Source organism: Mercenaria mercenaria, chromosome 15 (assembly GCF_021730395.1).
Source record: "Mercenaria mercenaria strain notata chromosome 15, MADL_Memer_1, whole genome shotgun sequence".
NCBI lineage: Eukaryota > Metazoa > Mollusca > Bivalvia > Venerida > Veneridae > Mercenaria > Mercenaria mercenaria.
Window position 1 is genome coordinate 47,197,858 of NC_069375.1, and position 27,517 is coordinate 47,225,374.

Below are 27,517 nucleotides of genomic sequence, written 5' to 3' on the forward strand. Positions count from 1 at the left end.
TCTGTTAAATACAAAGTATAAAATAAAAAACTGAACATAAATTTTAAAAAGTGATAACTATTCATTTTTAAAGGGAATTAATAGGATATTAAGATATATTTATAGACAAAATCTGGGGATAGGGATTTTGACCGTATTCGTTTCCCATATAATGACTTAGTAAGACCTGACTTTTTTTCTACAACGTTTCCTTCCAGTAACCAAAAGCACCTTATTATTTGATCATGTGTAGATAATTGCAAACTTTTTTAAACGTCTTCTGAAGAAAAGTCTGCTACAAATGTAATAAAATAAAGATCATGGGAAACATAATCTAGTCATATAAATAGTCCTCATTTGCTTTACTATCATACAAAATGCTGTAAAGATAAAAGGCAGTGAAGAAGTTCAAAAATAAGTATCTTAAGTTGCTAGTGTGCCTGTAAAAAGCCGTTCAAAATAAAAAAAAAATAAGCTAGTTTATAAAGTTCTACAGTGTTTTAGTATTTGTAGCAATTGCCAAAATATCGAATCTGCATACTTCAATTATTAAGAAAAGTATAAGTATGCTGAAAGTATACTATATTAAGAATAATAAAGGGAGGTAATGAACTAGTATAAGTTCCATTACGCTTTTAACTGTGGTTGTCATTTATTCAAACCCATGAGAAATATAAAAGATAACGATTACCTAGTATAGGAAATAACAGTTCTTAATATATTTATTTTCATTAAAACCACATTATATAACTAAGGTCAATTATGAACCTTTGACACACGAAACTTAAAATTACATTAAGAATTGCGTTGCACATTTGAACACCTTTCATAAACAGACTCAATCAAACTGAGTGTGCTATTATTCTTCTTGGTTATTCTTCTTGGTTGCATAAAATCTTTTTACAGATATTATTAACTATCACTACACCAAACTTCAAGTGCCGTGTGGCGGCTGTAAAAAGTCTCACCGTACTTGGACTAGTCTTGTTATATTTTCTGGTCCTTTGGGATCATGGAGTCCATTCAACATATGTGTAATAGAATTCCGCTTAACCCGGTGCTAGGGTCGTGAGAGGTGTTGTACATTTAATTATCTCTCATGAACAGACTCAATCAAACCGAGACTGCTCTTATTCTTCTTGGTTGTATTCTTTGCTTCCAAATGATCTTTTTACAGATTTTGTTATTGATATTCGCATGTTTATAATTTCAAATGGGCTTCCCTCAGGATGCATATCGATATCTATAAGAACTTTACGGCAAATAAAAAATAAACACGATTTAATAGGCGGGGTTTACTGTTGATGCAAAATGCATTCACTGAAATTCTGTACAAGGATAAATATATATCCCACATACAATAGTATTACTTGAAATGATAACGTTTGACGAATGCAAATCGATGTTGGTTATAACAATGACACTTTAATGACAATGTTTGACATAATTGTGGTAGTTTGAAAATTATGTACACACACAATAGTTACCACGAAAGCACTGAAAGATTGAATTACCTGTACACATCTTAGGATATGATATAATGAACACAGGGTGCGGTGGACTATTGTTCCCATGCGTCAGTGTACGGTCAAGATGTAGTTAAATACAGGGTGCGACGAACTATTGATTCTGTGCGTCAGTGTACGGTAAAGAAGTAGTTAAATACAGGGTGCGGTGGACTATTGTTTCTATGCGTCAGTGTACGGTAAATATGTAGTTAAATAAAGGGTGCTGTGGACTATTGATTCTATGCGTCAGTGCACCGTAAAGATGTAGTTAAATACAGGGTGCGGTGGACTATTTTTCCATGCGTCAGTGTACGGTAAAGATGTAAAGATGCATAACATATGTCTAATGATATTGAATTTGATCAATGGACAATGTGCATTTAGTTATATTTAGCATAGTTATAAATATAGTAATACATTATAACACAGGCCATCTATTGGGACTGATAAGACATTGATTCAGTCGAAGTAAATATAGGAAAAATACAATATTTAGTTTATACACACTTCAGTTACTGTTATTTATATTTCTTGTTTAGTATCATCCACACTGAAGTTTTAGTAGTATTTTACCCATATTCCCATTGTTGCAGCGGTATAGAATGCTGAAACAGAAATAATTAAAGGTGAATACTAGTAAACAGTGTCAAGAAAATAAGATTCACAGATTAATACATGTATACGAATCGCAGAATAATTTGAAATATGTAAGTTGCTAAATTCTATACAAATGAATTGTCACATGGTTAGAAAAATGTGTCCGGGGCTCGAACCCAGGACCTCTCGCTTACAGGGCGAGAGCTCTACCGACCAAGCTACCCGGCTGCCACATCTTCTTCCCTAACATGACCAAATCCGTACCGTGACATAAACCCCCACAAATTGGAAAGTCTTCCTCGAATTCCGGAGGTACATAATATTGCAAGCGTCGTAAGACTGACCAGGCAAGCATGCCATGGTCCCCCGTTGGGCGCCAAATGTCACAGGGTAAGAAAAATGTGCAGTCAATACGGGGCTCTAACTCGGGACCCCTCGCTTACAGGGCGAGTGCTCTACCGACCAAGTTTCCCGGCTGCCTGACACATCTTCTCCCCGAACGTGACCGAGTCCGAAACGTGACAAAATTATTCATATCGGATGAGATGAGGAGTTCAGAATAACATTTTCATATTGTTATTACATTGTGTTTCCTTTGGGCTTTTTTGTACCTGCTCTAATGTAGGTTTGAAAAAAAAGTGTTCAAATCGGATTATCTTATCTATTTAATTAAAGGAGCATGTCATTTTCAACATTCGAAAGGTTTTGACATTTTAGTAACTGTAAATAAACAAGAGCTGTCACCCCCGAAGCATGCCCAAGAATGACATAGCTGTATGCGTAAAAAATCACACATCATTTCGTGACCTTGACCTTGACATAAGAGACCCATGTCATAAGCGTTAACAGACATTCGCATTATGGTTTACATTTGTTCAAAATTATTTTCAAATCCCCTGACAAATGGCAGAGTTATGAACCAGACAAGAAAACCTTTGACCTCTCAATGCGACCTTGACCTTGGAGCTAGGGGTCTGGGTGCATGACACCTCATATCATTATAGGGAACATTTATCCCAAGTAATTTCAAAATCCCTTCATCGAGTTGTGGACTGTACAAACAGCAGACCCTGTTAACCTTTAACCTCGAAGAGTGACTTTGACCTTAGAGCTATGGGTCTGGATTTTGCGCACGACATGTCGTCTTATTATGAGGAACATTTATGCCAAGTAATTTCAAAGTCCCTTGATGAATGGCAGAGTTATGGACCGGACACGAAACATACCTTATTAACTTTTTGACTTCTAAGTGTGACCTTGACCTTGGCGGCAGTGGTCTGGATCTTGCGCATGACACGTCGACTCATTATGGTTAACATTTATGCCAAGTTATTTGAAAAATCCCTTCATGGATGGTAGAGTTATGGACCGGACACGAATACACCATGATAACCTTCGACCTCTAAGTGTGACATTGTCCTTGAAGCTACGATCTGGGTCTTGCGCAGGACACATTATCTCATTATGGTGAACATTTATGCCAAGTAATTTCAAAATCCCTTGATGGATGAAAGAGTTACAGCCCGGACCAGAATTAACCGAACACGGACGCACGCAAGGACGGGCGGACAGTGCGATTTTAATATGCCCACCTTCGGGTCATAAAATTATAAATACTGATTCAGTGAGTTCTTGATAGTATTTATAACAACAACACACGCGTATTTTGTTAAATACGTGTATAAAGAAACAATAACGCTTTTGAAACACTGCCAGTTTAATAATACTCATAAAATATCAATAAAAAAGTAATAATATATGATATGATCTAGAGCTGCTTTTGAGAAAAGCGCATGTCTCCAACAACTTCCTAATTATCGGAATAGTTATGAGTCTGAGTCAACTGTACACCAATACATGTATCGAAGGCATGTGTACAAAGTGATTTTCGGTAATTCAAGGGTCATAACGCTGAAGTGCCTGTGCAGATTTGGCTAGTTATCGTACTTGGTCGAGGACTCATTGGCAAATACATTTTATTCAAGTCTGGTGAAGATCGGATGAGAAATGTTTGACTTAGAGTGCGGACAAGTGTGTAAAGAGCGATTTCCGGTAGCTAAAGGACCATAATTCTGAAATGCCCTGCAGGCCGATTTGGCTAGTTATCAAACTTGACCAAGGACGTATTAGCAAACACATTTTGTTTAAGTTTGGAGAAGATCGGATGCGAACTATTTAAAGTAGAGCGTGGACAAGGTTACAAAAGGCCAGTTTTCAGTAATTCAAGGGCCATGATTCTGAATTGCTCGGGCGATTCGGCTCGTTATCGAACTTGACCGAGGATTTATTGGTAAACACAGTTTGTTAAAGTTTGAAGAAGACCGGATGAGAACTATTCAACTTAGAGCGCGAACAAGACTTGTGGCAGACAGACAGACACACACACATACACACGGACACACACACAGCAGTAAATCAATATATCTCCCACATCTCTATGTGGTTGGAGACATAATTACTCCAGAAATATTTTCTTATTATGCTTTGAAATCTATGATAGTTGGAGGCTATACTGGAGGTGAGTACATTTACGTAAGTTCCTATTTTTATCATTGTAATTCAATGACAATGAAAAATCAAACACAGAAGCATAATTTACCACGCTCTTGACACAATAGTTGCTTACTTTCATAAGAGTATATGGAGCCTCCAGTTAAAGCCGAATATGTAAACTTTGGATAGTTGTCAAAGACGTCGTAGGAACAGCTCCAGAGTGGTGGGAAAAACACAACCGTGTAAAAGTGATCTTTACATGGAACAGCGTCAATTTCATATCCAGCAGTCATCCTAAACGATCTGCCATACATTATATCACTAAAATAGAAAGAGAGGAAAACAGGTAAACATCTGTAAAACTGGCCACTATTTACTTCAAATTATATTTAGAAAAGATAAGGATAAAATATCATAAAAACTAGGTGGAACGTAGTTTCCAGCAAATGTTTATTTTCATTTATTTACAAGATGGCATTCAGTTGTAAAGGAGTCAACTTTATTCTTTACTATAACATTTTAAGCATTCATTGTACAGGACAGCACGGCCGATATGGTTAGACAGATTGTTGGTAAACATATTGTTCGTTTATCATAATATATTTATGTGTTTTGATGATATACTACTAAGATAAAAAAAAAGTGAAAACTCCACAGGTCGCTCAACACGACAGAATTGAAAATGTTTCAGGAATGGAGGCAGTGCAAATGCATTCTACGGGCCACGCCCTGTAGCCCCGGGTTGGGCAGAAGTTAACATTTACACATGTTACAAGTACTTTCAGGTTTAAAAATTCTAACTCATTTCTCACCGTGTTTCAAAGTCAACGACCAGGGTAAAGAATGGTATTGTTCAAGTCCCGAATTAGTAACAAATGCACACTGTAGATATACTCACTAATTTAAACAATAAGGGCTTTTCAAACAGTCGTTATTGCGCAAACTTTAGTCATTTACGCAAGTCGCTGTCTGTTGTCTGTACATGCTAGTTAATCTGTACATGCTAGTTTTAGTTGCAAGTATAGTATTGTGTACTGCTCTGTATCATTGGAGGTGAAGAATTAGTAATACAAAATTTGGCGGCGCCTGTAGAAACCTCTCTCATAGTTTCTTTGTTTAGTTTCGGTGATTTATTAGGTCAAATTTCAATCCAGTAATACAGACCATGTTACAGTTATCTTTTAAGTACAGGTTAGTGTTTTTTAATGTGCATTTACAAAACTTAATCAGTGTCGCGGCGCAGCCGCAAGGCTGATTAAGTTTTGTAAATGCACATTAATAAACACTAACCTATACTTAAAAAACCTACTTAGTGTTTGAAATTATTTTTTGTTTATGAATGACATCAGAGCGAATAAAATCAATAACACACCTTTTGTCCCTTCTATACATATGACTAACCTGATTAATAAACGGCTGCAAATGAATGCTGGTTTACTAAAATAAATTTCATCCGATAATATGAATAAGTACTGTAATGGTTAGTAAAATGTAATTTACAAACACTTAATCAACCACTTGAGTGTTTTGAAATATTAATTATTGTAATTCAACCGAAAAATGCTGCGAAACTGAACGTCAATTTTTAGTCAGAAACGGCGATTTTCTTTCCATTTCTCAAATATTTGTCTGTGTATAACAATGATTTTACATCGACATAAAGGAAAAAATAATTCTCGTCGATTAATGTATAATTTAAGAAAATTTGTTGGCTGGTGCCGTTGGAGTACTAGTAGGAGTTGCCAAGGATACGCGGTAACGTCAGTTTCAAAAACGGGCTTTGGTAGTAAAATTTGACGTCTCGTTTACAAAATCTGGTTGGCTGTATTAGTATAAAATAAACTGCATCTTGTTTGAAATATGGTCAACTTTACACATGCAAAATTTCAAGACGCTACTCGAAAGTTCGCAGTGTCGCGTCCGACCTGAATACAACGAAAGTATGGAAAGCCGATGTGGCATGCTAATTGTAAAATTAACTTAATTACTTAAATGCCAATTGCTAACTGTACATTTATACGTGTACCGGAAACGTCGTTGAATATTAATTTTATATTGAATTCAAGAATCAAGATCCTTTTAACCTATCAAATAGACAGCAAAAGTGAATTTTACAAAACAATAAAATGCATTACAATGACAAGATACGAGACGCTTTTTTAACAATTCCAAATGCCTTTCTTATGATGTTTTAAAACACAATATTCAAATCAAAGCGTATAACCCTTTTTACTTACATAATGTCACGTGCACTGCAATTTCATATCCACGATATATAAGCTGGAACAATGCCATACATGTATATCAGATTTTTAAGATTCCTTTTATATTTTAATGCAGTAGAATGTATATTTCTAATATTCGTGTAAGAATTTAAATCAAGTTACCGAAATATATATCCCAAAGTTAATCATTCATACTATTTCGCATTTAAGTATAGATCTTGTTTCATGCCAGTGAAAAACAATAAAGAAATTTTCATTGCTTTTCAGAAATAAACGATGAAAATATCAATTTTATTTCACTCATATATTATTAGTATTACACTGAAAAGCATACATAAAATGTACAAAATAACTTCCGGATTAAATCGCTAAAAGAAAAAATAAATTGCAGTGTAAAGAAATATATTATAGAGGAATTCTGTTTTTACTCAGGAGATATCGAAAATTATATTTCACGAAGGGAGCCAATGAAAATATTAGAATTGTCTCCCTTATCGGTGAAGATATATTTCGATATCACACTGCAACAAACAAATTTTCTTTTATTTTATGCTAATTGGTGAAGATCAACGAATTTTCTGTTTATTACATGCTTACAAGTTCAAATATGACCAATACTTCATGATGATATTAGGATTTATTTAGGCTACCATGTTACATATGATGCATCCGCTAAAATACCATGGACACTCAGGCACATTAATATCGAATATTGGTAATTAGGTCCGTTAAATCAACACGACGCCATTTTGTTTTTGAAAACAAAAACTACATTTAAAATATTTTGTTAAAAAATACACAATCCGCGGCCAACAGACAGAAGTTAGTTCGTTGAATAACCGGAAGCTTGCTTTGTTTACAAACGCTGAAGGTCAGATTAAAAAACAACCCGACAACTGGGGAATATCCGAAAGTCCTTGGAAAATCAAGTTGCAGAATTAAATATCATCATGGATTTAATGGAAATATTGGTCTTGGAGCTGTATAGCATTACGAATAGGGATGGAATTTGGAACACAACTGGCTGGGTGGGGAAGAATTTCGACGAAAATGCTGGCATATTATAATGGACGCAACTTGACCCCGATGGTTGACCTTTGCATTGTAATACATAAGGAGGCACAATCTATTATTGAAAAGGAGCGTACGTAAAACACGAGCTGCGCGGGAAAAAAAGGAAATATAAATTTATGTAGATAAAAATTAGTGTATTGGAAAGTTTTAACCGATCAAATGTAAGTATATGTATTTTGATACTGCAATGTATACAAACTAATTCAATATAAATATACACGGCTACACTAAGCACCCTTGATTACTTTAATGAAGTAATCGATATGAATAATCAGCCTAAGGTCAACCATCGCGGTCAAGTTGCGACTACTATACTAAGGTTGAGTTGATGTCTTGTGATAATAATCTAAGACAACAACCAACTAAATGTGCTGTCGCCAGTAAAATCTACCATACGATAGTGAGGAACCGATAAAAAGTGGAGGAAAGTCGTATTTAAAGCTACATTAACGGCAAGGCATAGCAACCAAGGTAACATTTCTAGAGCATTAGATCAACTGTTACTTCTTTTGGCACGGTTTGCAAAGTTTATTATTGCTAGCTTGTCCTATATAGGATTTCTAGCTGTACATGTCTCCTGTATGGCTTGAATGTTATGATACTGATAGGATACCAGCAATTATAAAGGCAACAAAGGGAGTTAATTATAGAATATATTTCAAGGGAGATACTTTTATCTGAAAAAAAAAAGAAGTTCGGCACTTTGAGTGATATAGAGAAATATCTCACTGATATTTTTCAGTATTTCACCAGTTAGCATAAAATAAATACAAGTTATGCAGATAGTGCTCTGATATCTTCCGCCCGCCCGCTTAGCTCAGTAGGTAGAGCGTTGGTCTACGGATCGCGGGGTCGTGAGTTCGATCCTCGGGCGGGGCGTATGTTCTCCGTCACTATTTGATAAACGATATTGCGTCTGAAATCATTAGCCCCCCATCTCCGATTCATGTGGGGAAGTCGGCAGTTGCTTGCGGAGAACAGGTTTGTATTGGTACAGAATCCAGGAACACTGGTTAGGTTATCAGCCCGCCGTTACATGTCTGAAAAACTGTTGAAGAACAGCGTTAAACCCAAAACAACAAAAAAAAAAAACCACAATAAACAAACAAAAATCTGATATCTTATTGACAATTTTATAAATGAGAGAAGTAATGAACAGCTACTTTTAAAAACAAATATATTTGTTTTGTTTCATTTCCTTCTTTTTTTTCAAAAATAATTGTACTTACGTTGGACCGTTCAGGTCCCACCAAGTGTTGGTAAGTACTGGGATACTCCATGGATGTTCAATGACACGCGAAGTTGAAAACCAGTTGTTGATCGTTGAACCTATGTGAAAATTGTATTACATAATGTTTGACACATTAAAGAGCTTGTAGGTCTTCATCTTTTTCAGTAATTTCAATATTCGTTTCCAGTAAACAGTAATTTTGAACAAGTGTTTCTATTTCATACAGTACAAGTGGTAAAAGTTTTCTATCTTATGATATCAATGGATGGTTTCTTTAATCGGAATGTTTAAGGAGGCAATACTATAAGACACTAAATAGGAAAATTGCGCGAAAATATTGGTGGTCGTATAATGGCGGATTCAAATGGTCCTCAGACGTTTTGCTCTAAAGGGCTATTTTCCTAATTTTCTTTTCTCCACGACTACAATTAGGGTGCTATTTTCAGTGGGTGTGTTTGACTGAAAATATTTTTCTTGCATTACTCATGACTCCTACATTTCTTTTGTTAAATATTCAACACTGACAATAATCTTCAAGAAAATGTAAGTTTAATGCAGATATTTAAAATGGGCCTTATATGTGCTGCAGCTACTGGAAACATGTCACTTTTATATAGAAGAAAAAGGTACAGCTATTTAGTGTGTATAACCAGAGGTGTACTTTAGGTGACCCGTGCTAGACTATTGAACTTTACCTTGCAAACTGGAAACTGCAATAGAAACTAAGAGCAAAACAAGTACTCTCCGTCGCAGGAATCTCATGTAAGAAATTAAATACTCGCATGCCGTTAACATCGCTTTTCAAGCAGGACCTTGTGGCATGGTCTCGAGAAGTTAATCAAAATACCTTAATAACTATATCTATATCTATAATATCTATATATATATATGACAACAGAGTGATAATAATTTCTACCGTCTTAAGATCAGATAGATTTGTTGTTTGGTTAAACGTCGCACAGACACATTTTTAGGTCATATGACGACATTCCAGCTTTGACGGTGGAGGAAGACCCTAGGTGCCCCTCCGTGCATTATGTCAACAAGAGCAAAAATCCTAGGTAGATTGGTAGAACCGTCGACCTTCCGTAAGCCAGCAGGATGGCTTCCTCACATGAAGAATTCAGAGCCCTTGAGTGAGGCTTGAATCAACATCAATGAGGGAGAAGTGATTTGAAGTCAGCGACATTAAGCACTTGGCCATGGAGGGCCCATGATCAGAAAAAATCTCTGTTATGATACTTTATTGGATAACCATAATAACCCGATGAAGGTTTTATATAGTCCTAAGTGTAATTAATAACTGTACATGTACATCCAGTATATTGAATCGTTATCCGTGTTACTAATTTCGAACTAGCTTAGAATCTTATGCGAGCCAAAGACCGAAATTCAACTTCATAACTTGAAGAATTTCGATCCCAAGCTTGCCCTAAAGACCGAAATTAAAATTTTCAAAAAGTCTACTTTCTAAGTAGCATTTGAAGCAAGAATTTCATGATATTCCAAAAGCTGAATTCGACCTGGTTTGATTTGACAGTCTGTTCAGATGCGTAAACTGAAACTTTTTAAGACGAAAATCGAGCTAGCACCGACTGTCGAGCCAGCTCGAAAATCGTACTTCAAATTTTTGAAAAGCTGAGTTTCACTGTAATTCTGAAACTGCTCACAATTTAAAGCTTAAAAATCGCAGAAATTGGATATATCAAATTCAAATTTTAAAGAAGCTTGTATATCAATTCTGGTATTATATTTCAAGCATGCTCGAATTTTCAAAATAATCAAATTTAAAGCTAGAATTGAGTGTAAAACCAGCTGTTGAATCACTGGCACCAGAACAGAAAGAACATGTTTCTGTACATGTTATACCCTACCCCTAGGTATTCTATAAGAACCATGGTCATGAAGGGGAAAATATACTAACCCGTTTCAATCGTACATTTCACAACTTAGACGCGCAGTTCGGTGAATGGGTACCTAGTATATTGAACAAGCGATAATTTATCTTCCATCGTGCACCAGTCACATTGTCTCAATATTTCATATTGCTGAGATTATCAACATATTTTTTGCTTTCGTCAACGTTACAGAAAAAAACTTGCGTGACCTTCCCTAATGAACATCCGGTCTAGAGGTCACGGCAGTGTGCACATGTTTGGCCAAATGTAAACAAACACAAACAGAATTTAAAAAAAAAAATCACAATTTTACACTTAAAACAGAAATGATGAATGAAATTCATCTTGTGTAATTATATGATCTTTAATTTGAAATCGTACATTGGTCTGCATCTGTTCTGTTTATTTTATTAATTTTGCACATTTATGCTGCATTTTCACATTTAAGCGAACACATGTAGTAAAATGACGATTGACATACATTTTCGCAACAGCCGATCAGAATGGCTTTGTAATCTAGAACGGAACTTCACCAGGGCAGTTCAAGCAAGTTTTTTTGTAACGTTGAAATAACTATAAACTACGCGTTGTTTCTCTAAGATAAGATGTATTGAAGATATGTTACCGGTACACAATAGAAGATAAATTACCACTTGTTTGATATCCATAGTACACATTTACCGAACTGCGTGTTTTAGGTATGAATTGCGCGATTGAAACGGGTTAGTATGTTTTCCCCTTCATGACCATGGTTCTTATAGAATACCTAGGGGCAGGGTATAACATGTACAGAGGCATTTTCTTTCTGGTCTGGCACCCGTGTGTTGAATTAGCTGAACTTCGATCTTATATATCGAGCCCACTAAACGTTTCGAAAATCTAGCCAGCTCTGACATCAAAATTCAAATTTTCCATTTAAATATCGAGCAGGTATTAAATTAACAGCCAACTTGAGGATCGCATTTAACATTTTTCAAAATATCGTTTGACTTGAAATTCATGTTAGTTATAAAAAAAACTCGATAATTCTGTTGACTTCAATTCTATCTCGAAATTCGGTGTTTTTTATTATTCTTATTTTAATGTCGATCTCAAGTTTGATTGAAATTCAATGTCATGCTTATCTACCTTGGAATAATGTACCGTTTAGTCCGTTCTGATTGGTAAGTAATGTAAACAAACATCATTCTAAAACCGGTTAACTTTTCAAATGTAAGGAAAAGTGGAGATCATGTTTGATGCAAGAAAACGATAAAACACACTGTAACGTTAAAAATGAGACCCGAAATTGTAGTGGTAGTGTATTACCTAAGTATCCATGACAAAGTCGTCTGAAATGCTATTTTTCGTGATGAAAATGCTGCCTTAATGTTACATTTAGATCTGTCATGTGATTTCAACAAAAATACAGTAAAAATTAAGAAAACCACCCAGTCCGCCATTATGCGCGCACCATTTCTGCCTAGTTACTGACTGTTTACATTGCGTACCATTTCCAGCCATATTAACACTTCTTTCATGTCAGATATAAGAGCATTATCGGCGCTTGATGGTTAAGTGCTATGTTTCATGATTTTGTGCATCTTTATATGTTTGGAATTTGTGTGAACGGTTTGGTAAAACGAAAAAGTGCTGATATCTAATTTCGCATTATTAGCGTAATGCGACCATGGTTTCCTTCTCTTTTAGTTGACCCACTTTTTCTGGCCTTTTTTGTTGCCTGTAGACAACAATTTAATACAAAGGTAATCTTGCAAGAAGCAAAAGGCATGAAATGATATTAAGAAAATTAGTAGCGGGTCATTCCTATTACCGTATAACGTTTAAATTTGACCGGTTTTGTTCTGTGTCACAATGAGGAATCTGCACACTTACCAGATCCATCAAATCTTACAGAGAGAACATTTGTGTTGTCGTAGAGTTCATAAGTTACCTAGAAGTAGAACAAAACAGTCGAAGAACCACTGAATGCGTATATCATAATGTATAGAAGTGAAAAAAGGAATTGGGACATGTGTCTTTCGTTTTGGAACTAAATTTAATTGAGGCCTTGAAAATACAGTTAGTATCACAGGGTGAGAAAAATGTGCAGCCAGACCGGGGCCTCGAAATACCCGGCCGCCTACACACTTTCTCCCCGGTTAATATTCAAGTTCTATACCGTGACATATTTCCCCACCATTTTTAGCTAGACCATTCAAAGAATAGGGGAGCTATCCTACTCGCCCCGGCGTCGGCGTGAGCGTTAGCGTGAGCATCACACAAATGTTAAAGTTTGCGTACCAAATATTTTCAAAGTCCATTGAGATATTGCTTTCATTTTTTGCATACTTGTTAACCATCATGACCCCAGTCTGTAAAAAGGAGGAGGCAACTCTATCAAGCATTTTGACTGAATTATGGCCCCTTTTCGACTTAGAATATGCTTATTGTACTGTTAAAGTTTGCGTACCACCCCAAATATTTTCAGTCTATTGAGATATTGCTTTGATATTTTGCATACTTGTTTACCATCATAACCCCAGTCTGTAAAAAGAAGGATGCAACTCTATAAAGCATTTTGACGGAATTATGGCCCATTTTCGACTTAGAATATGCTTATTGTAATGTTAAAGTTTTACTCATAGCTTAAATTATACTATCAAGCACTGAGAATAGTCGAGCGCGCTGTAAACTGACAGCTCTAAAATTTGTCCTCGAATTTCAGCGGGTACTTACGGAGACTAACCAGTGTAATGCCGTCACGGCTCCACGTTTGGCGCCAAATGTCACAGGGTGAGAAAAATGTGCAACCAGACCTGGACCCAAACCCGGGGCCTCGGAATACCGTTCCGATGCTCTACCGACTGAGCTACCCGGCCGCCTTCACACTTTCTCCCCGTTTAATATTCAAGTCCTATACTGTGACATTAGCAAAATGTTGATGGCGTTATCTAGTTCAGAAGATTGTTAAAAATCAAAATTCAAGCTATCAATCTAATTTTACCAAGATGGTATTTTATTTATTAAATCGAAGGACAAAATAGTAGTAAAACTGAATGCTTGATCAAACGAAGCTGTAGCCACCGTATGTGCTTTAGCACCATGTTGTCTCGAATGGTGATGAAATTCTAAATTTGACAATGGTAATACGGCTAATCTTAAAGATACATATTACCTCCTGGATATTTAAAAGATCCCATTGGTCAACCTTCGAGTTTCTGTAGTTTAAGGTACAGCTTGTGTTGTAAACATCCTTACAGCCTTCTTCATCTGTCACTCCGTCACTCCCATAGCCGAAGAGGAACGCATCGGTGACATTGTAGCCATTTTCCGCTGAACCGCGGAACATTAACTCCCAAATACAGTCAGGAGCTGTAAAAAGACAAATGTAATATATATAAATATTGGTATGAATTCATTGGCAAGTATAGAATTAATTTTATATATAACATCCACGCACGCATAAAATACAGTACAATATAAGATATATTATGCTAAGATGGTATTTGTAAATTATATTATATTATATTCTGCGTGGATACTGTTTGTAAAACTGACTGGATACATGCGAATGAATTATACCATGATAGATCTGTGTTTTCGCATTTCCTTTGCTCTACTGTCCTTGTTGTGATACTGAACCAGTAATGACTATGGGCTTAGTACGAAATATCGTAATAAAATACACGCATTTTTCGGCCGTTAATGCAGCTTCTACGAGCACCTGATTCAATATCCCGAATTCCTATGGTCGAATGCTACTTACCTACTATCATTGAGTCAATTACCACCAGTCAAATTAGGTTTCAATGGTGTGCAGGGAAGTACAAGAAAAAAACTTGTATAGAGTGGTACATTTCGCATAAGGTTACACCATTACTTAGGCGTAAAAAAAAATTGTTTGTTTCCGGTATCCCACCTACCAAAATTTTGGCCCGACTAAATGTTTTATGCTTGAACATTATTTTTTCAAACTTTTTACAAAGTGCAAAAACACTGACTTTTTATGTGAAACATGCCAGTGATGTTAGAAAACAACTTACTGAGCTCTAAAGGCAATACCCCTTTTATGTATTCATTTTTGACACAAAAATAATTTCTAGGCCTTACAGAAAAAATAAGTTTGGGTTGTATCCTCACACAGTAACAAGGAGAACAAATATGGACATAACTCGCTATGTAAACATTATCAATTTTCAAAATGTTGACTTAGACTCGTACAGAAACACAAAATGAATTTGTTTAATGGAAAATAAACAAATGTAATAGAAAAGCATGAGCCTTTTTTACAACTTTAAGTTCAATATCGATTCTAAAATATAAACAGAACGTACGTCAGTGTTATTAGACACACATTTTGTAAAATTGTCTAAAGTGGGCAAATCGTTATTAAAGTATTTTGATTAATTGACCAATTAACATTAGTTTACGTTAATCTCCTAACCCGCCCGCTTAGCTTAGTAGGTAGAGCGTCGGTCTACGGATCGCGGGGTCGCGAGTTCGATCCTCGGGCTGGGCGTGTGTTCTCCGTGACTATTTGATAAACGACATTGTGTTTGAAATCATTAGTCCTCCACCTCTGATTCATGTGGGGAAGTTCGCAGTTACTTGCGGAGAACAGGTTTGTACTGGTACAGAATCCAGGAACACTGGTTAGGTTAACTGCCCGCCGTTACATAACTGAAATACTGTTGAAAAACGGCGTTAAACCCAAAACAAACAAACAAACAAACGTTAATCTCCTCTTAATTGCCGTGTCTGAAGTGCAAACTGATAGCAATATAATTTTTTTTTTAATAGCCATAGTCCCAGATACATGCATGTTATTTTCGAAAATAAATACACCAGAAGTAAAACACTTTTCAGAGTCAGAGGAAATTTTGCTAAAGTCTGTTCGATTCCACCTTTATGCTTCATCCATTTTAGTTGTGATTATTTTCAAAGTTGTAAATGAATGCGTGCATGAAATAAGACAGCAAACCTTGAGCAATTTTCCACTGGGAATCGGTCGCATCGCATGTAAAAGTCCAAGACGTTAAACCGCTGTCACTTTTATACCCTGGGGCGCAGGCGACTGTGGCTGTAGCCCCAGCATGTGATCCGAGAGGGTAGGAAGCTCTTACATTAATATAGTCTGTTTCAAGAGCTGTTCCACAATCTGTGAATGGCGAGAAATCAGGTATAAACACATATTTAACGAAGATCCTTTGGACGTATAGATGCAACAAAGCAAAAAATTCATGGCCTGTTTTTTTTTTCAAATTTAATGCATTTTAGAGCTGCTAAAACCTTTCAAAACTGTCAAAAATTGTTTTAGAAGTGCGTTTGAAAGGTCAAAAGAAACTGTGTGCAGGCGTCCCATGAGGACATCAAATATAATGATTAAATGTGTCCACACTCAATAATCGTTCATTTGTATTGAAGGGACTAAGTACACAGTATCATAATTATCACAAGTACAAACAAATAAGGTCTGTATCACTGTAGCAAAGTAATTGTTAGGTGAAGATACTTGATCAATTTCAGAATAAACGCCAGCTGCCGTACAGGTGAATGCACTTTTTAGGTTAACCTACATACGTTTGAAAGTTCACGTGTGTAAAATGTATTTACACCTTTGTAAATTATTTTCCACTTTCACAATGCGTCCGTATGCACACTGAATATTACTGGAAAAGTTCAGCCTTTGACACAGTGACACGGAACTTCATGTCATGATGTGCACAAATCATTCCCATATTATATAAAACTGATCTGAAGTTTGTCTACTTTTGAAAAAGAAAATTAGGTTTGAATACTTTACATTTTAAGAAGGGGAAACAAAATAAAACATAGCTGTTATTCATAAGTACAGTCGATGAAGTAGTTTTAATCACTGCTATATATGTCTAATTAAAAATAATGTCAGAACAAAATTTATGAAAACTTTTAATATAGTATGAAATATATAATTTTATAACACGTAAAAGGTCGCCCACTAATTTTGAATAAAATGAGGTCAAGATAATTGGAGCCTTTAAGAATCGTCACCTTCTGTACAAGATGAACTTTCCCACTGTCCGTCTGTCTGACACGTTACACTGTTAACTGTAGGTGCAAATCCCGGCAAACATACCAAGGTAGCAACATCATTCAAGGCAGTTCCCGTGTAACTGAAATGATCCCCGTTTGCGGGAAGGATCGGCGGTCCGCAGTCTGAAAGTTTAGTTTATTTCAGTATAAGGGTCTTTTTGAGATTCACGTTAGAATAGTTGTTAATCCATTGCTTCTAAAGAGTTTAAACAATCAGTGTTGCTTTTGCGCAATATTATCAATGACTGCAGTGTCCGAATGCAAAAACTATAAAAAATATCTTTCTCCAAAACATATATAGTAACAGACCTGAAAGGTCCACAAATCATTTACTTTTGTAATATACAGTGATTTATTTTCATTTGAATGAAATATAGAGTTCGTAAAGTGAAATATTAGGGGCGTTAGAGTAATTGTATGAAATATTTATGAGGACATCATCTGTGAAAGCAATACTTGTCACAGCAATATTCATGAAAATACTGAATCAGCAGTCTCCCGACTTAACGGCCGATAACTTTTATGTTTTTGCTGCCATTTCTTTATAAAACTGTCTATATAGTTTATTTTTCTAATTTCATAGTGCATATAGAAATATGTGATATGTATAAAGTACAAACCAGCTCCTGCACAAGTGGGAACAGTTCCGTTCCAGGAACCATGCATACAGTGAAGAATTTCAGTCCCAGCTAAAGTATAGTCGTTATCGCAGGAGAAAGTTGCAATTTTACCATCACTGGATATTTCAACGTTCCCATTTTTCGGTGTCTGCGGGGATCCACAAACTAAAAAAAAATGAACAATGATTAAGAAATTTAAATGAATGTTGGTTTACGTCTTATGACTGAAGTTCGGTAGTCTGTGCGACGAATGTACGCTCATCTCGTATCAAGGTTTGTTTGGTATTGTTATATTTAAGAAATAATTTGTAGCTAAACAGTGTTTTAACACTACATGTATGTATGGAAAAATGTACAAGATGTGCGATTATACATCGAGCGTAATGATTTAACGAGGGCGTAGCCCGAGTGAATTATTTCGTAGGACGTATAAAAGGACGTAGGACGTATTCGCACAGCAAATTACCAAATCAGTGTGTGTGTGTAAATTAATCAATATAATCATTATTATTTGTGCTATATGACATTTCGATTTAAACGTGCCTTTTAGTAAAATATTTGACCATAATTCAGCACTTAAACTACAATCATTTCAAATAATTTATTTGACAATAGTTTTCGATCAAAACGTATGAACCATTGCAAAATGCATTGGGTCCATTTCCTTTTCATTACGCAATGGCCATTTATCTCTTACATTTAAAGTGTTTTTGGATATTTGTAATGGGATTTAAAAGCATAGGGAATGCAACGCCAAGTTGAACTTTTGTCTTAAAATCAAAGCTTTTTGTTCCCATTGAATAGTGTCAACAAATAAAAACATGCCACATGTTGTTAAACATTGCTTGCAGAGTCTGACATCCGTTATCGATGTCTGTAATTGTAATTTCAAATGAAAATTATATTGTTTTATATTTTCTTTTGCTTTAAATGGTGGTTGATCACTAGCGTTGCAAGAATACATTATAAATGATTTCGGGTGGCATAATAATGTCTTGGAAAGATCTTATTTTTCAAATTTACATTTAAGAATACTGTCACACAGGCCAGAGTCAAAATAAACTGATGCCTGTCTATTGGGTTAGAAGTTTAGACGTTTCTATCACTTTTATAACGAATACATTAAAAGAATCTAGATAAATAAGAAAAAAAAGAAAACAATTATGGCTGTTAGAAAATGGCTGGAGAGTGGAGTTTATTTCGAAATATTACATGGGTATATCAATAAGCGTAAATTGTGGTCATACTAGCTATTAAGGTTGAATCATACATATATTTATTTAATTGCTAATGAAAAGAGAACATGAAACCTTTGAATTTAATGAAATGATTAATTGATCATGAACTGGCGAGTAACGTTTGAAATGCAAAAATGCACCTTTAATTACAAAACAATATACATATATTTCCTATCGGTTGGCTCCATAATAAAAACCTCATACTATAAATGAGAGTGAAAAGCTTAAAACTCGTACTTAATTGCTTACACATTCAATGAAAAGATGTAGTTCGAAAAGTGATTGAAAAGGACAGCCTGTACTCTGTTATAAAACTGGAATAATGTACACAATAATTAGATTATTACATAATTCTTTTGTGAATCGAACATAGATCTTGGCAGCATGTGGAATATGCAGTACTGTTTGACTGACATCAGATTGGCTTTCTGGTCATTAAGACCAGTTTGAAGTTGTTTTTTTTTTCAATGCAGTCTCCATATGTATTTCTTTTGCTTCAATCTTTAGTATTTACATATAGCTAAACAAATGCAATAAATGTAGCAATTCAGCGGATCTAGGGGATGTGAGAATGCAACGTATAAAATATCCGAAAGCTATTAAGTCAAGTGCACTAAAAAAATATAAACTTAAGATTTCGTTGTAAAATCTCAAGGCAAAACTCAAAAATATTTGGCTTGATGGGAAATACATTTACAAATACCTACAGGGTCAGACATCAATTGGCATTTTTGAAGAAAATACACATACCGGGAGTCTATTAAAGTTTTCCTTTGGCGCTATATACTTTAGTCTGACAAATGCTAATTTGGTGACTTGGCGCGTTGGTGCACTTCTAAAGCTACCACAGATTCGTGAACTGTCCATGGTTGTTGATGAAACTTCAACACAATTATTAAGGATTATTAACAACGATGTACACTGATTACTGACGAATGTACCGCCACTGTTTGTGTTCACTGAATTTGAGTAAACCTCAAAGTTTGTCAAAGTTTATTTCATATAACTCTCAGTTTGTATACATACAAAAACATGAGACAATACATTTATTAACAAAGGAATAAAAAACTAAGAATAATACTTTGGATAAAACCTAAACGTTTGGGGACATGTTGTTTGAAGTTCGGGCAAACAAAGCGACACCAGAGCATTTTAAATTACAAGTGAATTAATTAGCAAATGATTATTATTATTTGTACTTAATTTCTTTTTCTAGTGCAAATTTTAAATTTCATAAATCAAAAGTTCTTTTATAAATTTAATTAGATGAAACTATTCTTGTCATTTTTATTCCAAAATTTTTAAAATGGTATACGACAGAATCTTGTAACCCGTAGTAAAACATATAAAACAGTAATTGGCCCCGGCCGAATTTTTTTCGTTTTTTTAATGTCATATTGTGGCAAAAAAATTTTTAACGTCATAATGTATACGTTTGACTGTTTCTAACAATCGTACACATGGGTTGTATAGGTATATATAAAACAATTCTTAAAGGGCCCAATGCCGGGAAATGAATTTTTCGCCCCCCATAGAATAAGACCCCCGGTCTTATTCTTAGAAAAAGTGCCCCCGGTCTAGTTTTTGCCCTCCAGATCTAGTCTATGACTCCCCCAGTAAGTAACTAAACCCTCACGAAGAAAGGGGAATCCAAAAAAAAAACGACCCCCGGTATTTGGTCAAATTTAGTGAAAACTAAGTATTAAGGGCCCAAATTGCGCATTTTATGCCCCCACTCGTGGGGGAGGGGGGAATAAGATTGCCCTTGCCCGTCCGTCCTTTTCTTCCGTCCTTTCGTTTGACCATTAGCCCAGATCCCTTCACTTGACACGGAAATCAGAGCTTTCCGCAAGGGGAAAAGGGTTCTATTCTAGACGCTGTTTTGGTGTTTACTTTTTTTTTTTCAGGAAAATAAAAATTCACAATAGTTCACAAAAAAAACCCCAGTGTCAATAATCACTGCAAATTTCGGTTAAAAGTAATTCTTCAGAAGAAAACTGCACAAGAAATGCTAGCATAGAACTTGTATAATGGAAGTTGAAAAACTTAGCAGGGGCAGTAAGTGCGGTGCGGCAACAATAAAAAGTAGTAGTAGTAGTAGTAGAAAAGTAATAGTAGAAATATTTAAAGTGGCAGTGGTGTGGCAGGGGACGTTGGGGGTAGCGCGCAACAGCGCGCAGCGCGCAGGGGAAATTTTGTGAAGCAAAACAGCAGGGGAGAAGAGAGGTTGAGTAATGACGTATTGTGGAAGCAGGTATAGTAGTTCGTAGTAGAGTTGTTAGTAGTAATAGAAAAAATCAAATGTAGTTAGTAGAGTGAGTAGGGTATAAGATCGAAGAAGAAAGTGCACTATCAATAGAATACGCTTCAGATTGTGTAAAATCTCAAGGCAAAACTTAAAAATATTGGCTTGGTGGGAATAATTTAGCAAATACCTACGGTCAAGAATCAATTGCTGTTTATGAAGAAATACACGTACCGGGAGTCTATCAGTTTTTCTAGGCGCTATATACTTAGTCTGACAAATCTTAATTATGGACTGGCGCTTGGTGCACTTCTAAGCACCACAGATCGTGAACTGTCCATGTTGTTGAGAAACTCACACAATTATTAAGGTTTAACAACGATGTACATTGAATTACCGCGAATTGTACCGGACGTGTTTTGTTACATGAATGGAGTACACCTCAGTTTGTCAAGTTATCATAATAACTCTCAGTGTGTACATACAAATCATGAGACAATACATTTATAACAAAACATATACTATACATAATACATGATACAACCTATAACGTTTGGCGACAGTCCGTTTGAGTTCGGCAACAATAGCTGACCCCAGGGGGCTGTTATTAACAAAAGAGTTTAGTAAAATTACTAACCTATGTTTGCATGAGGACGTAGCAATTGTTCAGACTGTACCAGAGATTCAATATCAATTATATAATAGAATAAAAACCCCGTCGTAATCTAACGTACCTCAGGCAGTCTTGTAGTTATATCGAACAAATTTACTGCCCGTGTAAAATTTCAAGATAAAATCCTTTTAATCACTGAGAATTCAAAATAATTTTAATGAGTAATATAAGAGCTAAAATACTTAGCAATTATATTTTTAATAATTTCAAAACGCTATAACAATGAGTAAAATTGTAATAGTTTTTTTTATGCGTTAAAATGGTATAACCCTGGTTAAAAGATCCGCCATTCACTATCCGGTGAAAACGCAATCTATCTTTAAATCCTGTATAAACTAGAGCTGCTTTTGAGAAAAGTGCATGTCTCCCACGACTGCCTAATAATCTAGATTGACATTTGTTCTCCATTATTTATCTGAGTCAACCATGCACCAAGACCTATATCACTGGCATTAGTATTTTCGGTAATTCAAGGGCCATAAGCCCATAATTCTGATGTGCCTGGGCCCATTTTGCTAGTTATCGAACTTGGCCGAAACTTATTGGCAAACACATTTTGTTCAAGTGTTGTGAAGATCGGATGAGAAATGTTCGACTTAAAGTGCGGACAAGATTTGTGACAGACAGACACACAAACACTGGTAAATTAATATGTCTCCCTTCACAGTGGTGTGGGAGACATGATTAACATGGCTGCATTGATTCAACTTTGATCTGTCAGATTTTTTCTTTTTTGAAATTTCGCTTTTCAATTTTAAAAGCATTTTTGATTTTTCTCCTCGCGGAAAAAACCACTCGTGATATTATTGCAACAATGTTGTTAATACGAAACTAAACATTGTTCCCCTTTCTGTTCAAACATATAGTGAATGTAAATTGATACAGCGTAATATAATAATTGTGCCGCACCATGAGAAAACCAACATAGCGTGTTTGCAACCAGGATGGATCTTGACCAGCCTGCGGCTTCTCTACTTGCAATAGGCTTTGAAAGCGAACAGAATGGATCCTGACCAGACTGCGCGGTTGCGCAGGTTGGTCTGGATCCATGCTGGTCGCAAATGTACTATGTTGGTTTTCTCATTGTGCGGTCAAATGTGAATCTTAAACAAGAAAAAAGTCTTTTGTAAGGTCAAAAATCTATGGATTATATCTACAACTACATAATTATGATAAAATATGCATGTATTTTCTACCGGTTGTTACTTCTTTTGTTACTTTCTAGTATATACTTTCCTGCTAAAATGTAAGGACATATAAATATTAAGAAGTTTAACTCAATTTATAAAGCATTTATTTCTAATAGAGATGGAACTTACCGTCTGAAAATTTGATGACAACGGAGTCAGGGTCTGTAACTGTAGTATTGTCAGACGATATCTGACATGTCTGAGAGCATGTGTTGTATCCAGCCTGCACGCACTGGGCATACTCCATGCAATTTCTGCCACATTCAAGAATCGAGATGTCATTAAAAGATGACACAACATTAACAATCTTAGTACCTTGTAAAATTTCAAGGTACTTTTGATTGTAATTTCCCGCCACCACACCAGTGAAGCAGACGATGGAAAAAATAATGTTGCTTTGCATTTTACCTTCTGCAGACACGTATATCTCACACAGAATTTCAGTTACTACATGACACGTAAAAGAATCATGTTATGAAAAGGCAAATATTGCGGCGCTGGTTGATAACTGAACTGAAAATAATATAATAATATAAACACCAGTAGGCAATGTTAATGTATAGTGTAAAGCTCCGCCCTTAGCAAATAGTCTGCCTTTTCTGTGATCAATCGCATGAATAGGCGTTTCTTCTAGATTATAGATCAGTATTATCCAAGTCATCGCTGTATTGCGTTCTTCTGAAATTCGTATGTCTTTATATACTAATCTTTAAGAAATTTCAATACTAACAACCGAACGGAAAACTGTCAAAACCTACAAAAATGAAGTTAAAAACAAGTTCTGGTTTATGCATCATTTTAGTAAATAAAACCATTCAACCATTCAACGATTGAAAAGAATCCGCTTAACAACTGATAGGAATATGATATGTGGAAGTGTTATTGGCTGTAACTGCGGTTTAATTTGTACCGATAGGACGATCTAAATTCATACACATGTTTATTTTTAAATCTCAAAGTCGCTTTTATTTAAATTTTGACATTCCACATCCAGCAGCTGTTCATAAAAAGTGGGATCTTAATCCTGACGACCCATCAACTGACCACTGTCCGTAATACTAAAACAATACGATTCATTTACGGACCAGAGGCCGGATGTTGCAGCTCGTAGGTCCTAGTGATATCCAGCTAACGATTAAGAATCAGTTTCAGTCACAATATCACTATGATCTTGACCTTTCATTTAATTAAGAAATGATATGATTTTTTCGGAGTTCATGCGAAATGAACGACAGATTAGGACTGGTAAATCCATGAATCGCACTAATTTGCCGATCCTTTTCTGTCGTTCATTTCGCATGAACTCCGAAAAAATAGTTTCATTTCTTATATTTACATTATATTCCCTTTCCACTTGTGAACAAGATAATGTTATAAATCGCACAACTGTTGTGGCATTTTACATTAAAATCAGCTTCCTGGCCATTATGTGCACCAGACGGAATAGCTGCGATGTCATTTAAGGAACGTTCTCCCTGACTATACGCGGACGTCGTCGAAACAGCGGCAAGTTATCACTAAGCAGCGATGGCGTAACTTCCATGCCTTTCCTTTTGCTGTTCATACGAAATGAACGTCACAATTTTCAATGAAAAAGAATAGGGCGAATGTAAATATTGATCCTTAAACATGGAGAACGTCAAATTAACATCTTCAATTCGACTTAAAGACATATCGCACAGTTTTCTATATGTATATTAGCAAAACATTCCCTACGGGCAGAATGTCTTTAAATTTTTTGTATTGACTGAGAATTTAGTTTGAAACGAAAATATGTTTTATAAACCATAGGTATCACAGGGGGCTTGATCTTGAATTATCTGCCCTTGAAATAGATTTTTTCAGTATTTTTCGACTTTTAAAGGGGAGATAATTCATGACCAAGGCTTGGAACCTGTGATTTGTTTTACTCAGTATGTTTTGTTTTTGATTTGATTTGATCTGTCAGTAAACATAGGTTAAAAAAGAAATTCCGTAAGTAAGAAAATTTTGCCCCATGTCAATATAGACACTCTGGCACATGTCCTTAACTATAAACATGACAAAATGTTACCGCAAAGTCCTGGTCTTTTCCATGGCCCAAATGTCTTTACAATTTGTATAGTGACTGTAAATGAAGTCTGAAATAGAAATATGAATTAAAATGCGCAGTTTCTTTGCCTTGATATTGAATTATTTGCCCTTGAAAATTGGATTTTTAGTATTTTCTGATTTTCAATGGCAGATAATTTAAGATTAAGTCCAGGTACCTATGATTTTTAAGACATATTTCCGTTTTAAACTTGACTCTTAGCCAGTACACAAAGTTTAAAGAAATTCTGTCTGTAGGAAAATTTTTGCGTATATACATGTAGAAAAATGTGTCTTTTATACTATATCATTTTCACCGCTCTCTCAATCCACTGATGCGGACATTAACCCTTACCCTGCAAAATATCTATAGTGAGATCGCCAGTCTTTCAATTTGAACAGTACCATTCACTGTTTAAAGGTGTGCTTACCAAAAGATATTGACTGAATGACGAACAGTACAAATATTTATCAGACTGCACGGATGTGCAGGCTGAACACGATCTACACTGGTCGCAAAGGCAGAATCACTCGATAATGAGAATCAGCATGATAAGGTTAATGTATATCATTTGTTCTGAAGATACGGAATCAAGATAGTTTACAATCTATTTCGTTTCGTTGAAAATTATATTCTTTATTGAATGGCCTATGAAGGGCTTATTTAACTTAAACTGGCTTAATTCTTCGTCTAACAATCGTTGCAATTCTCTCCAATTCAGCTAATGCTCGGCTGAAATTATTAAATATTCTCTGTACAACCATTTCCTACGTGCTTTATTTTTTTGCATTTCTCCCTTACGTATAATTTGTATAGTAATGAGAGCATTCGCAGAACGCAATAAACACTATCAAAAAAAGTAGAAATCCATTTCACGTCTGTTGAAAGCAACTAATGTGCATTGATTAACTTCAAAGAAATTCAGTTGTTTAGAGTGAGATCCAGTCATTAAAAGATTTAAATTTCCCGTGAATTTGATGAACGCTCTCTCTATATATTCCAAGATTCAAAAAAGCTTCAAACATGGTAACTTAATTAGTGCTCTATGCAACTGGGGCCATTAACTAGCAGCCATCCTATAACGGTTGTAGGCTAAAGCATTCTTTCTCAATTTATAATCGGATATCACTTATATGTAGCACTATGGCATTGCCACTTTGATTTCTGATCTTTTAGAATAGGGATAATGTACCGACTCACAGACCATTATACTACGAACCCTGTTGATTTTAGACCAACACGTTCTCTAGCTATTGATCTGAGGGAGACTGAATAAGCCACAAACCCGCCTTGAGCAAATTCAGGGTATCAAAAATCTGCATATTACGGATTCCTGTTGGGGCCATTTATAATGTCGCCGTCGCGTTTCTGGGATCAACACATTAAAATATCTTGTGTTTGGAACATTCTACAATTATTTGAAGTTAATAAAAACACGGACATTTTCCGTACGGAAAAGTACGGAAATATTTTACATTTTCACCGGTAGACGGGCGACATGCGATACGACATTATGAAAATGTCGCTTCGTATTGTCGAGTGTCACTTCGCGTGTCGTGTATCGTTTGGGATTGTCGCGCGTCGACCCTCTCTCAAACCCGCGACATACAATACGACATTAGGAAAATGTCGCTTCGTGTTGTCGAGCGTCGTTTGAGATTATCGCATGTCGTTTGATAATGTCGCCGTCGCGTTTGCAGGGTCGACACACGACAACGCGAAGTGACATCGCGACATTACGAAGTGACATAGCGACAATGCGATATGACGCTCGACAACTCGAAGTGACATGGCGATATATCGTGCTTTTGAAAGACGACATTTCAAAGTGGATATCGCGACATTGTTGTTTGGGATTGTCGCCATCGTTTGCGATTGTTGGGTGTCACTGCGTAATGTCGCTATGTCACTTCGCGTTATCGTGTGTCGACCCCACAAACGCGACGGCGACATTATAAATGGCCCCAACAGGATTCCGTAGCATATCCCATTCTACAGCAATGGATTTCATTCTACCCAAGTAGTTAGAGCATTTTAAAAAGTTTCTACACAGGACAAAAAGTGCAAAACTACTAAAACATTGAAAGGTGAGTTAAAAGCAACGAGTCAGAGCGACACCTCGCAATGTAGGCCAACCGCTATTTGAAAGTGTAGTGGAAAGATATAGTTTTGTAGAAGACTGGTTGATTCAAATACATGTACCTTCCAACAAGTACAATCATATGAAATATGATGGGGTAAAAGTGGGGATGAGGTAAGAGTTAAGTGGGGAGACATAAAGATGTGTGAAAGGGAAAGGGGTATTAAGGGAATAAATAGCTCCAACTTGTAACATATAAATAACATGTAAAACGAAATCGCCAAAACGTAGTTCAAAATATGGGTACCAACTTGTAACGGTCAGTAACCTATATCAAGAAA

At 35.8% G+C, this 27,517-nt stretch overlaps 1 protein-coding gene across 1 annotated transcript; it reads right to left on the reverse strand.

The window, feature by feature from the left end:
• Window positions 1–1,179: 1,179 nt before the first annotated feature.
• On the reverse strand, window positions 1,180–23,532 carry LOC123552482 (uncharacterized). Its single transcript, XM_045342185.2, has 9 exons — window positions 23,155–23,532; window positions 17,680–17,844; window positions 17,018–17,182; window positions 15,969–16,145; window positions 14,163–14,359; window positions 12,881–12,938; window positions 9,106–9,205; window positions 4,711–4,898; window positions 1,180–2,092 (listed from the first exon to the last, which is right to left on the reverse strand). Exons 1-9 carry the CDS (start codon window positions 23,426–23,428, stop codon window positions 2,046–2,048), a joined length of 1,371 nt encoding a protein of 456 aa, XP_045198120.2. The 5' UTR covers window positions 23,429–23,532; the 3' UTR covers window positions 1,180–2,045.
• Between the last annotated feature and the right edge of the window lie 3,985 nt (window positions 23,533–27,517).